Here is a 17,406-nt window from a genome sequence, read left to right as displayed (position 1 = left end):
CCCCCCCCCCCCCCACCGTTTACGATATTCCTAGAACTGATAACCTCCACGGTTTCCGGACGAGAGGACCCGCGGGGTCGAAAGAAAAGGTCTGCTGAGTCAAGCGTGACAAACTGCTACTGCTACAGGACCACACTCTCAGCGCGTCAGTTGCATCAGGTGCGTTATGCACCGAAATCCAACATAAATGTTTCATGCAGCCCTACCTGTTCACCTTTGGATTCCTACAATTTCTGATCAATGAACTTCCACTTTTCAAGAAACTTCCCATTTTCACCGTTTTTTAACTTTTTTTTCGCTTGAATGCGAACTGAACTAATATGAAAATTCAACTCTTCCTGATTAAATTTTTCATTTCTTTGATAAAAAGTCTACTATTATGTAAATTTTTTTAAATTAGTTTTTTTTCTTTGGTTAAGAATAAGTTTTTTAAAACTTAAAATGTAACTATCAAGTTTCTTGTTAAAAATTTATCTTTCCTAGTTAAAAAATTAATTCCTTTGTAGAAAATTTAACTGTTTGGTGGAGCATTCATCTTAGATGATTAAAAATAAACTTTCTTCTTGACAATTCATCATTACCGAGTTGGAGGTCGAATTTTTTAGAAAACAGTTTACTTTTAGACTGGTTTTCAACCAAAAAAATTAATGTATTTTTTGTTTAAACTCGTATTTTGTTAGAAAATAAACCTTTTTAAGTGGAAAATTCAACTATATAAATAAAGATTAAACTATTTTGTCAATGGTTTAATTATTTTGTTGAAAATCCAACTATCTATTGGTTTCTTTTGCTTGAAACTTCAACTATTTGGTTAGTATATCTCAACTGTTTGTTTGAAAATAAATTGATTGTTACTGAAAATTTGTCCCTTTGAGTTAAAAATTCTTGCCTTTTCGTAGAAAAGCTTTTTTGGGCAAAAGTAGAGAATTTATTTATTTGGTTGAAAATCAGTCTTTCTTGATCTTTTCGGGTTGAAAATTTGACTATTTGGTTACGAATTCATTTGTTGGTTAAAAATTCATAATTTTAGTGAAAAATGTAAATGTTTTATTGGAATTTGTTCCTTTTTTCAATCTACTATTCTTAAGTTGAAAATTCATTTATTTTGTTAAATACTCGCCTTTTAAGATTGACAATTCTATGTTTTATACCAAAATGTAGAATATTTCTATTTTTGCGCATTTTTAAAAATAATTCCACTGTTTTTTATTTAAAATTAAAATATTTTAGGTAGGTAATGCGCGCTTTTTTTTCTAAAACGGTCTCTTAAGGGGTCCTAAATAAAATTCCAAGTTTTCTAGAAATGACACTCGTGCGTCCCGGAGATATTTTTGAAAAAAGATTCAAAAATCGTGTTTGCGTAGACTGACTATATAGAAGAATTTAAATGAATGAGAAAAATATTTTTAATCAAGATATTTCTTTTATTTCCGTAAAATTGGAGTGAATTTAGAAAAATTTAAGATAAAAGAGCAGAATTCGAGGAAATACATAAAAATTTAAGGTGAATTAAAAAATAAATGAATTGAACACAATTTAGGGATATAAAAGCTTAATTGAATTGAGTAATTTTAAAATGAGCTTAGAAAAATTCAAAGAAATCCATTCAATTAAATAGATTTCAGTGAATTTATAAGAATTCAAGTAAATGAAACAAATGTAAGAAAATTCAAAAGAATTAGAACTGAATTCCATACAAATTCCAAATATCTCCAAACCTTTTGAACTAATTTTAAAAAATATGTAAAAATTAATTGAATTGGCTAGAATTGAGTGAATTTAGAAGAATTCGAACAAAAATACACATTAATAATAATTCAGGGCGAATCCCAAATGATTTGAAAAAAAATTGAAAATCTCTTTCAATCTTTGCAACCCTACGAAACACCTCACGTGATGTGAAAATTCTTTGAAATCCATTAAAATATTAAAATCCATTAAAATCCCTGAAAATCATTGGAATCTTCGGAACTCTTATAAAATAACGAGAAATCTTTTTAAATTATTTAAATCAGAAATACTAGAAAATTATTTATCCTAAAATATTTCAAACGTTTTTGAAATTAATTTTTTTTAATTCTTTCGTATTTTTTTTAATTCCCTAAAATACTTAAAATTAAAAACTCCTGAAAATGCCTGAGAAGTTTAAAAAATAATCTAAAATCTTTAAAATTCCTTCAAATCATTGAAATCTATGAAAAAATTTCTGAGAATCTTTAAAAATACCCTGAAATATTTCAAAGAATTCAAAACCATTAAAAAATAGGTAAAGTCCTGAATTGAATAATGATTAATCCATGCGAGTTAATTTATTGAATGAAAAGAGGCTAATGTGATCTTTTCATTCAAAACATATCTGACTTTTACTTTTTTTCAAAGTCAAATTTAAAAAATATATATTTGAAAGATTTTCGACAATTTAATTAGAAAAAGGAGTTGCATTGTATATTTTCTAAGTCGAAGCGCTAAAAATTAAACAATTTTAATTTGATTTGGAGAATCACGAAACTAGCATGATTTTAGATTAAAATATCAAAATATGAAAATGTCAGAACGTTAAAACTTGAATTTTTGAAGGTTCAAATTTTGGAAATTTGGATCATTTGAAATTCAGAGGAATAGAAATTGTATTCTTTATCATTAAAAGCGTTCAAAATTAAATAATGAAAGGTTGAAAACTTTTAAATGTGAATAATTTGAACTCTCAGTGATTAAAATTTGAGAGTTTAATATTGAAAACTAATCTGAATCTTTCAAAGACAAAGCTTTTGAATTTCTTTAAACTGCTTAAAAATTAATAATTTTTAAATTTCTAATCATACTTTCCAATATTCAACCAATTGAATTTTAATTGAGAATTAAAACCTATAAAAGGAAAAGATTAAAAAATTAACGTTGTTCATGAAAGTTCAGAAATCTGAAATTGTAACCACGTAAAGTGACCGAAATATTGTCCATTTACTGATGTATTAATTTCCGACAATTTAATTTCCATAATTTTTCATATTAAACCCAATTTTTAAATTTCAAATCTTCCTTTAGAATTATTATTCATTCTAGAAATTTTCGAATATAAAAGATTTTTCAATTTGAGATGACTTATTTGTTTAAATCTTCAACTAAAAATCGGACAATTTTAATATCTTACATAGAAAATTCAAAATTGAGTTAAAGAATACAAAATAATTTTGCTATGATACGATTCTTTTTTTGAAATTTTACAATTTTATACTTTTCAATGCGAAATTTCTTTTATATTTACATCCAAAATTATTAAATTGAAAACTGACTATCAAAACCTTTAATATGAAATTTTTAAATATTGAATAGCGACATGGTCCGAAAATTTTTAACATTTGAAACAAAAATATTGAAATTAAACATTCGAAGCCTCTAAAAATTAATTTACGAAAAAACTTTAGTTTAAAGGCCTCAAAGATTAGGCTGTTTTAGAATTGCACATTCAAAACATAAATGTAAATTAAAATTATGTAATATTTTAAAGACGATAAATATATTATTAACAAGTATCATGGCATGTAGTATCAAGTAACATTTAAAAGGACTAGAAAGATTTTTTAAACTAAAAGATGTGATATTTTCAAATCAAAACCGGTCTGTGAGGCCTGAAATTATTTTAATTCACTAAATCTAAAATCAGGGTGGCCGTTTAAATCGAAGAGAAAAATTCCCGGTCATTTTCCGGTTTTTCCCCGGTTCGCAAACATTTTTCACGGTCAAGTAAATTAAAAAATGTAAGCTCTAAAGCTTAAAACTTTTCATTTGAAGTAATAAAAAAAAACTACAAACTAAAGCACTCCAGGTGGAACCCTTAAAATTAAAATTATTAAAAATTGAAGTTTAAAAGTTTTTAAATTACAAAATTTGATATTCAAATGCTTAATAATTTACACGTCTGAAATGGAAGTTAGATGCTAACACTTTGGAAGTGAATAATTTTGAATGAAATGCAGACAAAAAACAAGATTTAGAATTTTTTACTTTTATAAATTATATTATTCTAAACAATTTTAAGCTAGAATAATTACAAATTTAAAAAAAAAATTAAATTATTTTCATTTGAAATAGTTTAAACATCCTTGAAAAGCTACAAATTTTTATTTCAAAATCCGAAGAACTCAAATTTAAAATTATTTTCGAAATATGTTAAAAACTTCTAAATATCCTTTAAAATGAATCTAATTTTTCAACAAAAATTTTTAAATTCTGCAAATTTTAAAAGATTTCTTTAAAATATTCCAGATTCTCTTTTGACAATTTTGGAAATCTTTTTTAATCTTTTTGAATATTCTCTTAAACTAATTATTCAAAATGAAAAATCATTTTGAATTTTCCTAGGAAATTTAAGAGAATATTTGTTTATTCTTTCGAAGACTTTCACAATTTTAAAAAAGCTTTAAAATTTTTATTTCAAATTTGCAATATCAACATTTTGTTTTAACTTAGATTGTGATTATTTGTAACGAATTTTCGGTATTTTTTAAATAGAACAATTAAAATTGTAACGTTCAAAGTTTAAAAGCACTTCGAAATTTTAACGATTCAAGGCTTTCTATGTCAAACAATTCAGTTTCAAATTGTTTAATTTTAAATGAACAATAAAATAATGCTAAATATTCAATAATTGTTTTTTTTCCTAATTAAAAAATTTCCAATTAAATGGGTTAATAATTTAATATTTGAGACTGAAACAAAATTTTCAGAAAAAATAAACTACAAATTAAAGCACTCCAGACGTAACCCTTTAATTGAAAACATTAAAAATTGAAGTTTAAAAGTTTAAAAATTTCACATTCAAATGCTCAATAATTTACACGTCAAAAATGGAAGTTAGATACTAACACTTTTGAATTGAATAATTTTGAATGAAATGCAGACAAAAAGCAAAATTTAAAAACTTTTAATTTTATAAATTATATTATTCTAAAGAATTTTAAGCTACAAATATTGAAAATTAAAAAAAAACATTTTTTTAACTACACACTTCTTAAATTAGAGTTAAATTATTTTCATTTGAAATAGTTTAAACTTCCTTGAAAAGGTTGAAAATGTTTTTTCAAAATCTCGAGAAATAAACTTTAAAATTATTGTTGAAATTTCTTAGAAACTTCTAAATATCTTACAATGAATCAAACTTTCCAAAAAAAATTTTTTAAATTCTGCAATTTTAAAAGATGTATTTAAAATATTCCAGATTCTTTTTTAACAATTTTCGAAATCTTTTTAAATATTCTCTTAAAATAATTATTATAAATGAAAAATCATTTCGTATTTTTTTAATAGAAAAATCAAAAGTGCAACGTTCAAAGTTTAAAAGCTCTTCGAAAATTTAACGATTCAAGGCTTTCTATGTCAAACAATTCAGTTTCAAATCGTTTAATTCTAAAAGAACCATAAAATAATGCTAAACATTCAATAATTGTTCTTTTTCTTAATTAAAAAATTTCCAATTAAATGGGTTAATAATTTAATATTTTAGACTGAAACAATATTTTACTAAAAAACTAATAAAAAATAATGAAATGCAGACAAAAAGCAAAATTAAGAATTTTTTACTTTTATAAATTACATTATTCTAAACAATTTTAAGCTAGAAACATTACAAATTAAAAGAAAAAAAAACTTTAACTGCACACTTGTTAAATTGAATTTAAATTAGTTTCATTTGAAACAGTTTAATTATTCTTGAAAAGCTTAAAAATCTTGACAAATCAAATTTAAAATTATTTTGGAAATTTTGTAAAAACTTCTAAAGTATCTTTTAAAATGAATCGAATTTTCAAAAAAAAATTTTTTAATCTGCAAATGTTGTAAGATTTGTTTTAAATATTCCACATTCTCTTTTGACAATTTTGGAAATCTTTTTAAATATTCTCTTAAAATAATTATTTAAAATGCAAAATAATTTTGAACTTTTCTGGGAAATTTAGGAGAATATTTATTTATTCTTTTGAAGCCTTTCACAGTTCTTAAAAAGCTTTCAAATTCTTTATTGTGGCTATTTATTGTGGCTATTTATTGTGGCTATGTGAACAATAAAATAATGCTAAATATTCAATAATTGTTATTTTTCCTAATAAAAAAATTTTCAATTAAATGGTTTAATAATTGAATATTTTAGACTGAAACAATATTTTAATAAAAAAGTAATCAAAAATAAACTGCAAATTAAAGCACTCCAGACGGAACCATTACATTAAAAATTGAAGTTTAAAAGTTTTTACATTTAAAATTTGATATTCAAATGCTCAATAATTTACACATCTAAAATTGCAGTTAGATACTAACACTTTTGAATTGAATAATTATGAATGAAATGCACACAAAAAGCAAAATTAAGAATTTTTCACTTTTATAAATCATATTATTCTAAAAGAATTTAAGCTAGAAACATTAGAAATTTAAAAGAAATTTTAACTGAACACTTCGTAAATTAAAGTCAAATTATTTTCATTTGAAATAGTTTAAACATCCTTGAAAAGCTTCAAATTTTTATTTCAAAATCTTGAGAAATCAAATTTAAAATTATTTTTGAAATATGTTAAAAATGTCTAAATATCTTTTATAATGAATCAAATTTTCCAACAAAAATTTAAAAATTCTGCATATTTTAAAAGATTTCTTAAAAATATTCCGTTTCTCTTATGACAATTTAGAAAATCTTTTTAAATATTCTCTTAAAATAATTATTTAAAATGAAAAATCATTTTATTATGATTATTATAAAGCTATTTTTATGTTCAGAATATTTTATAAAGTTTCTATCGGGCGTTTACATTTTTTCAATGATTAAGACTTTCGAATTAAAACAGTTTAAGTTTTAACGTTAAAATCTGAAAATTGTTGAATTCTGAACCGATTTAGAATCGTTATGTCAAATCCATTAAAAAAATTATTTCCTTATAGTTACAGTTCATACACTAAAAATGTTATTTATCCAAAATTTTCAATTTCAAACGCTGTTAATTTACTTAAGACTGAATTTTGAAATTCTTTAAATCTAAAAATGTAAGCTTAAAAATAAAATCTCTGATGGAAAATGTCTGTGTTAACAAATTAAAACATTACACATTGTAAACTCAGTGATATAATGATTGAAAAGAGATTCAAACAATTTTTTTTTTAACTATTAAAAATTCCCGGTCAAGCGGCCACCCTAAAAAATGATAGTTTATAACTTAAAAATAAAGTTTCGGATCAACAAGCACAACAGCAAAAGACTTTTTCACAACATTTAATAAAACGCTATAAACTATGTATGTTTTTTACTCAAATACTCTAAAGTAACTTACATACGTGTATTATATTTGTATAATTTATGTCGTAAGGAGATGTCGCGTCCCTCGCAGAGTGTAACGTCATAGTCATAAGTGGACCCACCTCGCTGATCCTAACTAAAAGGCTCGACTAAGAACTCCGGGTATCGTTTCTTTAATCGTTACAGACCAGCCCGCTTCTTATCTAGCTGAAAAAAGGCGCTTTCGGGCGGCCGGCGTTTAATGCATAAACCCATGAATAACAAAGTACCTGCAGAAGTGCTCAGGAGCTGACACGTCCGTTATATTATATTATATTATATAATATATGTATAAATTTAATACTATCATAGAATTATTTCCTTATGCGTAGTGCTTCTTCGATTAAACGTGGATTTAGCGATCGACGTCCCGGGATGCAAAAAAGATTCTGCATGAAAAACGCACGGAAGGAACGAGGAGTGTACTTAGAAAACAATACAAGGCAACCAACCACCACCAAACAGGCTCACCAGTCGCTATTTCCACACGCCTCTCGTCCACATTTCAGATTATTTTTCTCATTCAGATCGTCGTTACAAACTCTTCTTTGTCTTCTTCTCCTTATTCTTCTTCTTTCTAATTCACGAGAAATCCAATAAATTAGGTAAAAAATACAAACATTCATTCAGTGGATCAAATCTTCTCTATGCATTCAAATAAAGATGTTTTAATTCCAGAAAAAGAAAAAAAAAACAAGCCCATAAATTACCTGACTGTAAACAAAGTTATCAGGATAAACTTACAAAACGAATGTTCAAAACTCTATCAAAGAGAAATCAACCGAAAATAACATTCATTCTTGCTTTTCGAAATTTCAAAACATCCGACTTTTCCGCTCCTTTCATTTCTCCTCTCCTCCTATAAGCAAAGATTCACTCGATTCGTATTTCTGGTACAAAAGTATCGCAATCCATGATCCACGAATTTCAATCAACAATAAATGCATACGTGTATGCATAAAAATTGCAAGAATATTATTGCTGGTAAATAAATCGTCTCAAATCTGTAGCGGCGAATTGAACAAGTAACGTACTCTCTTCACCTACCATAAATATTAAAGTTATCATGATAAACTGCATTCTAAGCTGATCCCATGTTATTATTAATTTTTTTTTTTTAGTTTTTGGTCACAACCGCATTGACTCATCTCCTTGTGTCCGCCCAGTCATCAACGTAAGAAGATTTCTTGAAAATTGCAGCTCTTCGATCCGTGATGACGGAAAATCAAAACCAAACGTCTGTCCCAGGAAGAGTTTTGATACAGTTTTACTTCATTTTTTCAGCCGGAAGTTCTTTGAAAACAAAGACCGGTTCTTGATAAGAACCAATCGAAAAAATATATATTCTCCTCGATCATTAATTGAAATCTTACAAACCATCGGGGATGCGACGTCTAAAACGACCCATCTGGCATTGGTCGTCTAAACTAAACGCTCTGCTTTTTAAATTGGCCCCTCGTTTTAGAATTCAGAGAATTCAGGGATATTAGACGCCAGACTGATCCTTTCAGACATACAATCCGAGACACTGACATTATTATACACTGGATACAAGAAAAATACAGTAGAACTTACAAATATTCATAAAAGTCATGTAAAATTTCGTTTATTTTTAATTAGTGAATGGACTAAAAGTGGACATAAAATTTAATAAAAAGTAATTGCTAATAAAAATAATCAAACAGTACAAAAAAAGAAAGCCGATTGGATTTTGAGTTGATGGTATAAAAAGGAATTAAACTTGTATCACTTCTGAATAAAAGCGTTTAAAATTATCTGATTTTTAATTTGACTAATTTTAAACAGAAGCTTTCAAAATTAAAAAAACATTTTAACTATTTTTTTTTTATTTTGACAATTTTATTAGGAAGTAGTTGAAATTGAAAACTAAATTTAATATTTCCAAGTAAAATCTTCTAAAATTATAGAAATTTAAATTTTTATTGCACTGAAAAAATTATGATGACACGTAAAAATTAATTAGACATACTTTTCTAAAATAAAATGTAATTTCAATTGGGAAATATTAAACAACAAAATTTATACTCCAGAAAATGAAAACTTAAATCCGAGCCTCATTTAAGACTAAAAAAAATTGAGTCGCGAAGAATTGTTGTATTAAAAATGTTTGCACGCAAAACTTTACAAATTTCTATCAACTTAAGTGAATTTAATCGTTTTGAAATGAAAAATTTTCAAATTATCAATTAGACTTTTCGAAATTCAACCAAATTCAGTTTTATTTAATTTCAATTTGAATAATTTTAGATTTGAATAGTCTAAATAATTTTTTTTCAATTCTAAACACACAATACTTTATGGTTTTTTAAATTCTTCGAAAGCATAGGGAATCAAAATGAAAGATTTGATAGTTACACATTTTATTTTTAAGGATTTTTATTTTTTATTAGACATTAGTACTATAAAATTACAATTTTTTCCTATCACAAGTTTAAATTTTGTGATTATAATTGAATTTTAAAAAGTAAAATTTTAATATTTGAAAATTGTTATTTCCAAACGATTAAATTTACGTAAAATAGAAATTTTCAAGGGTTAGGACACAAAACAGTTTAAATATCACAATACTTCATGACTATATTTTTTGTTCAGTTTTAGATGAAGTTGAGATTTAAGTTTCAAGTTTCTGTAGTGTACATTTCTGAATATTTTTAATTAAAAATTACTTTTTATTTCGAACGTTTTTTTGAATAATTCAATTTTAAAGGTTCATAATTGTTAATTTTTCCATTTTGAAAAGTGAAATTATTTTTTGATTTTAGACAAAATTGTTCAATCAATTTTATGTTGAATTCTAATTTTTGAATTTATTAGTTTTATATTTCCAGAAATTCAGAATCTTTTATTTAAAAATATTCAATTTAGTTTTTAATTTCAAATTGTCAAATTTTAATTGTTTCGAATTTTAATTTATTAAATAATAGAAATTTCATTCCTCGGAACTTTAAATGACCTATTTTTGGAAATTCAAATCGAAATATATTACATTTTTAACGTTTTGTAATTGTGATTTTTTAATTTTAATCCATATTCATCTTTTCGAGATTCTTGAATTCAAAATAAAACTTATCAACTTTGAATCTTTTGAATTAGAAATGAGACAATTTAAACTTCTCCCGAAAGAGATTGTCCAGATTAAAAAATTTTAGTTTGAAAGTTTTTAAAATTTTGAAAGCTTTTATATTTTTTTAAAATCAAATAAAAATTGTGCGATTCTAAAAACTTGTATTTAGAAATTATACAAGTTCACTTCCTTTTAATTAAATTTGAAATACTGTCCTTTTTTCAAAATGTCACCTACCCTCAAATATTTCGAATTGGAACGTATTCCATTCAAAATCATTTAATACATTTTTCTTAAATTCTAAAACACTTTCAATTCGAAATTATCAAAAGGAAATGATGGTCTAGCTCTCTAGCAATTACTTTTTCTAAAATTTCATTGAGTTTCCAGATTTAATCCGTTCACTCATTAACAATAAACTAAATTTTACACGACTTTAATCAATATTTCCAAGTTCTCTTTCTCACGCAGACACAAGAGTTTCCCCTTGAATCCTGTATCCCCTGTATTACAAATATATCAGTGATCCGAGATAGTTTCTTTCAACATGTAGCTATTTAACTGTATGACAATTTAAGCAGAGACAGTCTCAACCATCGACTTCTTAATAATCTCCCCGAAATTCTCGTCACACTCTTCTGAATTTTCGGCAGACGGCCCAGTTATCTCTCCCTTCTCAGTTTCAATCTTAACTCCACTTGCATGATAATTCCCATGATTCTGGGGATCGAGTTCACCATAATAAGAATACCTGCCAGCCAACAACTCCGAGAACGGCTCAAGTTTACCCATCTGCTGAACAACTGCATTTGTAGACGGCACAGAACTCAAGTTCGTGTACTGTGAAGCTGCGGCTTCCTCCTGGGGGAATGGCGTCTCGTAGCCGGTCGCATGTTGTCCTTGATGTGTCTGGCAATTCGGTGGCATGGACCCATCAGCGGGATAGCCGCCATAATGATGAGAAAATCCCGAATTGGTCGCGACTGGGAACTGGGGCTGGAAAGGCGCTCGAGACGTTGACGGAATATTCTGATAACTCTGATAGTCTGTGTACGCATTTTGCTGGAAGGCAACGGGCGGAGTTGGATGACCTTGGAAAGTTTGGAAAGTCTGATGGAATTCCGGATGGAGTTTCCGCTGAGCATTCTGCGAAGTGTCGACCGTGTCTTCGCTCGGGTAACAGTCGTCTCGAATCGCGTACAAGTCGAGACTCTCCTCCCTCACAACGGCCACATCTTGCTGACATGAAGGTCCAACGGTCTCGTGGCTCTCGTAGTGCAGGGTGGTAAATCCGCCTCCATTAATGCACGCTTCGACTGGACTCTCGATCACTGATCCCATCGAGATCACCTCTCGAAGCGGCCCTCGCCCGGAATGATGAGTGTCCACCAAATCCTGCTCGGTGTGCTCCTCGTCGCGCTGCTTCTTCTCGAGCTCGAGACGCATTAGGGTGTGGATGAAGTGCGTCCTCACACGCACTGGGTTGAACTCGATCCTACCGGAACTGTTTGCACAGCCGTCGCGGGAGCATCCGCAAGGAAATCCAGCTCGGTCAACCTTAAATAAGATGATTAAATTTAAAGTTTAAATTAAATTACATTTAAATGACTAAATTTTGTATAATTTTTAGATTTTATAAATAAACTTCGATACATTTTCATTTCAATTAAAATTAAATTTAACTTTGTAAAGGATTGACTTAAAGCACCAAAATTCTCTCAAAACAGGAGAAATTGTGTGACTTTAGAAGAAAATGGAGGAAGAATATTAGGGGGGAGGGGGGTATATTATTTTAAATATAATTAATGTATTGGGAATGGTTAAACTGCTATACGCTACCTGGTGACAAAAATCTGAACTAGAAAGAGTAGGTACGATTTTAATTATGTATTTTAATTTGTGCATAAAAGTGTTTCAACGATTTTTTTTAGTATAAATTATTTATTGGATAATAAAAAGAAGTATTTATCGGAAACAAAGGGTTTTGGATGGAATTTACACATTGTACAGTGAAAAAAAAAACAGATTCTTTGACAGAAATATTTTAAAAAAACAAACAATTATTGTATTATTTATCGTTATTTTAAAAGGTCATAAATTTAAATAGACTTAAATTTGAAACAGAAATGAAGTATACTTTTATTAATTTATACATAAAACATTTACTATTTAAAAATCTGGTCTAAAAGTTAAGTTAGAATTCATATTTAAATTCCAATCGGCTATTAATCATATTCTTTGAATATTGATAAAATTTGTCGGTGCATACATTAATTAAAGTTAATTTAATCTTATAATGTATTGAAACTTACATAAAATAGTGCACACTTTATGCAAAAATTAAAATATATCTTTAAAATTGTACCTACTCTTTCTAATTTGAGTTATCGACACAAGGTGGCGAACTGGTAGACCATATAGAATAGGTACCATACTGAATTCAATATGAAACGCATAAGATGTCAATTCGAAATATATGTTGCATTTCCAAATAAAATAATTGTATTTGCAACTAAAAAGAAAAATAATTTTTTACCAATTTTTTTAAATACAAAAAGAAGAATTTTTAATACAAGAGTTCCTCTTAAACCAAATGGTCTGATTTACGAACAAAAAAATATCAGACCTAACAATTGGATCTTCAAGCCAAAAAAATAAAAACGAATTTTTTACTAGACGGTTGTCTTTCGCACCAGAAGAGATACATTTTCAGTCCAAAAAGGCGAATTTTAAACCAACAATTTGAGTTTTCAAACTGTAAAATCGAATTTATTTAGCAGAAAAGTTGACTTTTAAACCCGAAAAGATGAATTATCAATGAAAAATTAGTTTTCAAACAAGAATTTTCAAAATAAAAAAAAAAATTAATTTTAGATACAAATAGTTGCAATCACAACGAAACAGTTAAAGCTTTAAGCAAAAAGAATTTTCAAGCCAAAAGGATGAATTTTCTTTCTTAAAAGACAACTTTTTAACGTTTTTTTTTTAAATTTTAAAGTCGCATTTTTAACCACATAGTTAAATTTTCAGCTTACAAAGACTTTTCATTTCAAATGAATTTTTAATGCAAAAGGACGAATGTTCTATCGAAAAAGACGTTTTTTTACAAAAACAGTTGAATTTTTCACCATAAAAAATGAATTTTTAACTAAATAAAAAGAGGTAAATTTTCAAACAAAAAATCTTTTTTTTTTTACTTTTCAAGCCAAAAAGACGTATTTTCTACAAAGTAGTTAAACTTTCTATCGAAAAATATAATTTTCAACCGAAATATTCGAATTTTCTACAAAATAATTAAATTTTTCACAAAAAAATTACCTTTTAACCAAACTGTTGAATTTTAAGCTTACAACAATTTTTAATTTTTAATAAAAACAGTTGAATTCAAACCCAAAAAGATTAATTTTCAACAAAATGGTACAAGTTTGCACCCAAACAGATTAATTTTTAACCAAGGAAAATAAATGTTTGAGAACGAATGTTTTTAGTAAAAAAGAGGAATTTTCAACCCAAAAATATATATTTTTGATTGAAAAGGACGAATTTTCTATCGAAAAAGACGTTTTTTTACAAAAGCAGTTCAATTTTCCACCATAAAAAATGAATTTTTACAAAAATAAAAAGAGATAGATTTTCAAGCAAAAAATATATTTTTTTAATTTTCAAGTCAAAAAGGCGTATTTTCTACAAAATAGTTAAACTTTCTATCGAAAAGTATAATTTTCAACTGAAATATTAGAATTTTTAACAAAATAAATAAATTTTGCACAAAATAGTGATCTTTTAACCAAACTTGAATTTTCAGCTTACAAAGATTTTTAATTTTAAATAAAAACAGTTGAATTCAAATCCAAAAAGATTAATTTTCAGAAAAATGGTACAAGTTTGCACCCAAACAGATTTATTTTTAACCAAGGAAAATAAAATTTTGAGAAGGAATTTTTCTAGTAAAAAAGAGGAATTTTCAAACCAAAAAGACGAATTTTTTTTATCGACAAATTGCATTTTCAGCCTATAAAGATGTTTAATTTCAAATAAAAACAACTGAATTCAAACCCAAAAAGACCAATTTTTCACCAAGAAAGCTACATTTTGGAAAAAAGTACCTTCCTACCAAAAAAGAACATGAATTTTTAATCCAATAATACGAATTTTTCACAAAAACAGTTGAATTTCGCACCACAAAAAAAGAATTTTTAACAAAATGAAAAAGATAGATTTTCAAACCAAAAAGTTAATTTTTAATCAAATAGACGAATTGTCAATAAAACAGATAAATTTCTAAGCAAAGAAGACAAACGAAAATTTTTCAACTAAAAAAATAAATTGCTAAAGTAATTCAGCTTCGAAACAAGTAGTTGGATTTTCAGCAAAAAAGAAAAATTTTAAATCGAAAATGGAATAGTAACATTTTTAGTTAAAATAATTAATTTAAATTTAAAAAAAAAACGAAACATATCACATTTTAACAAAACAGTTATTTTTCAACTGAATACTTCAATTTTCTATTTTAAAAAATAGAATTTTCAACTCAAAAGGAATAATTTTCAACAAAACATCTAAATTTTTAGGTTAAAAAGACAAATTTTCAACCAATAAGACGAATCTTCAGCAATTGCAAAGAATTTTTACAAAATAGTTTAACTTTCAATCAAGTATTTGAATTTGTTACCAAAAAGTTGTGTTTTCAACAAAATACACGCATTTTTAACTGTTAAAGAAAAATTTTCAACCATAAATTGAATATCTGAATTTAAAATGTTTTAAAATTATTTTCCAGCGAAAGAGATGAATTTTTAACTGAAATAATGGAACATGCAATTGGACAGGTTACATTTTCAGTTTAAAGAATCATTTTTCAACAAAGAAAAACGCATTTTCAACAAAATAGTTAATAATCCAGTTAAAAAATTAATTATCAGCCAAAAAAATGAATTTTCAATTATAATGATGAATCATCAGACACAAAAAAAAAATCATTTTTAAAAAAAGAATTTGAAGTTTTAAACAAGTAGTTGGATTTGTAACTAATTAACAATTAGTTCAATTTTCAGTTAACAAAATTAATTTTCTCCAAAAAAAACTTTTTTAACTTTTTAAAAGAATTTTTAGCAAAATAGTTACATTTACCATCAACGAATAAATAAATTAATTTTCAACAAATTAATTTTCAACTATAAAAGATAAACTTTCAATGAAAAAATGAATAGTTAAACTTTGGGTTTAAAACATTATTTTCAACCAAAAAGAGATGCACTTTTAACTAAAAATGATGAATTCTAAACTAAAAATATAATAGTTGAATAATTGTAGATTAATTATCTGCCAGAAGGTCGTATTTTCGACCAAATACATGATTTTTTAATCAAACAGTTGAATTTTTAGTAAAAAAAATTTATTTCGAACCATAAAATACCGACATTTTTAACAAAATATTTAAATCCAGTAACAAAAAGAGACTTTTACATATGAAAACGATTGTTATTTAATTTTATATTACAATTTCAAAAAACATTGAGCAAGCTTTCAAAAAACATTGAGCCAGCTTTCAAAAAACCCGTGACAATTCCAGGATTTTCCAGGTATATAAAAATTCTCTGATAATTCCAGGATTTGTCTTAAATATTAAATTTTATAATTTAATTAATCTAAATTCCATTATTTCACTTTGCCTTACTGGCTTGTTCGGCGAGTCATTCCGGGACAAAAAAATCAAAAGAATCTAATATTCATTATCAAAAAAACCTTTCAAAGAATTAATTGCAAACCAAATATAAATTTTACTAACCCTAATGCCAATTAAAAAAATATTCTTGCGTCTTAACTATATTTTTGTTATCTGTAAGTTTTAGTAGGAAATCCGAGTATAAAACTACAACTTTTTTCGCTCCACTCTAGTGTAAAATCAGAGTATCCGGCGCTTCCTAGGAACAAGATTCAAGGTCTTTTCCGGTTTTTCCAGGTCAAGAAATCAAATTTTTCCAAATTTTCGTTTTTTTTACATTTAACAATCAAATAACCGTTTATTATACAAATAAAAAATTAAACATTTAATTTTTTTAATGGCCAAAAATGGCTAAGGGGAGCAGATTGATAAATAAACAAATTCTTAATTTTTTGCGAACATAAGACGTCTAGTAAAATCTTTGAAAATATTTTTAAAGTTTTGAAAATCCTTGAAACTACTTTTTCAATGTTTGTGAAATGTTTAAAATCTTTGTGAATTCGTAGAAACCTTTCGAAGTATTTAAAATCTTTGTAACACCTGGAAATTTTTGTGAAATCTTTTAAAAGTTGTGTAAAATCTTTGAAATCCTTTTTAAATTTTTTGAAATATTTTGAAATCATTATGACCTTTTTTGATATATTTGTGAAATCTTTCTTAAATCTTTGTTTGTGAAAACTTTTGTGTTCGTTTGAAATCATTGACATCTTTTGAAACCTTCTCAAATTTATTGAAACCTTTTGAAATTGTTTAAAACCTTCGAAATGATCTAAAATTTTCGGAATCTTTTAAAATTTTTTTAATTTTTTAAACTTTTGAAATCCTTGTAAATTCTTTAAAAAGCTTGTGAAATCTTTCCTACATATTTTGTATTTATTTGAAATCGCAAGAATATTTGAAACGTTTGTGAAATCTTCTGAAATGTTCTAAAAAAATTTGAAATCATTGCAAAGCTTTGAAATGTTCTGAAAACATAGAAATCTGAATTACTGTACCCTTTTTAAAGTATCTAAAATCCTTGAAATCTTCTGAAAGTCTTAAAATATTTGTGAAATCTTTTGAAAAATGTAATACAAATTTGAAATTGTTCAAAATCATTAAACTGTTTTGGAATCTTTGAAGTCTGGTGTACTGTACTCTTTTTGAAATCTTTGAATTTGAAATATTTATGAAATCTTGTATTCATTTGAAATTTTTGTGAAATCTTCTAAACGAATTTGAAATCGTTCAAAATCTTTATAATGTTTTGAAGCATTATTTTTCATACAATCTTTTTTA

General features: G+C 26.1%; 1 protein-coding gene across 2 annotated transcripts in view; it reads right to left on the bottom strand.

Moving 5' to 3' along the window:
* Positions 1–10,624: 10,624 nt before the first annotated feature.
* The window catches only part of LOC117167467, a 78,266-nt gene continuing 71,484 nt past the window's right edge, over positions 10,625–17,406 (bottom strand). For both annotated transcript variants that reach the window (XM_033352426.1, XM_033352427.1), the window contains one exon: positions 10,625–11,960. In XM_033352426.1, the coding sequence (XP_033208317.1) occupies positions 10,977–11,960 (984 nt within the window). In that variant the 3' untranslated portion in view covers positions 10,625–10,976. The remainder of the gene's footprint in view (positions 11,961–17,406) is intronic.

This window comes from Belonocnema kinseyi, chromosome 2, assembly GCF_010883055.1.
Source record: "Belonocnema kinseyi isolate 2016_QV_RU_SX_M_011 chromosome 2, B_treatae_v1, whole genome shotgun sequence".
In the NCBI taxonomy this organism is placed as follows: Eukaryota; Metazoa; Arthropoda; class Insecta; order Hymenoptera; family Cynipidae; genus Belonocnema; species Belonocnema kinseyi.
This window is presented reverse-complemented; position numbering and strand designations above follow the sequence as displayed.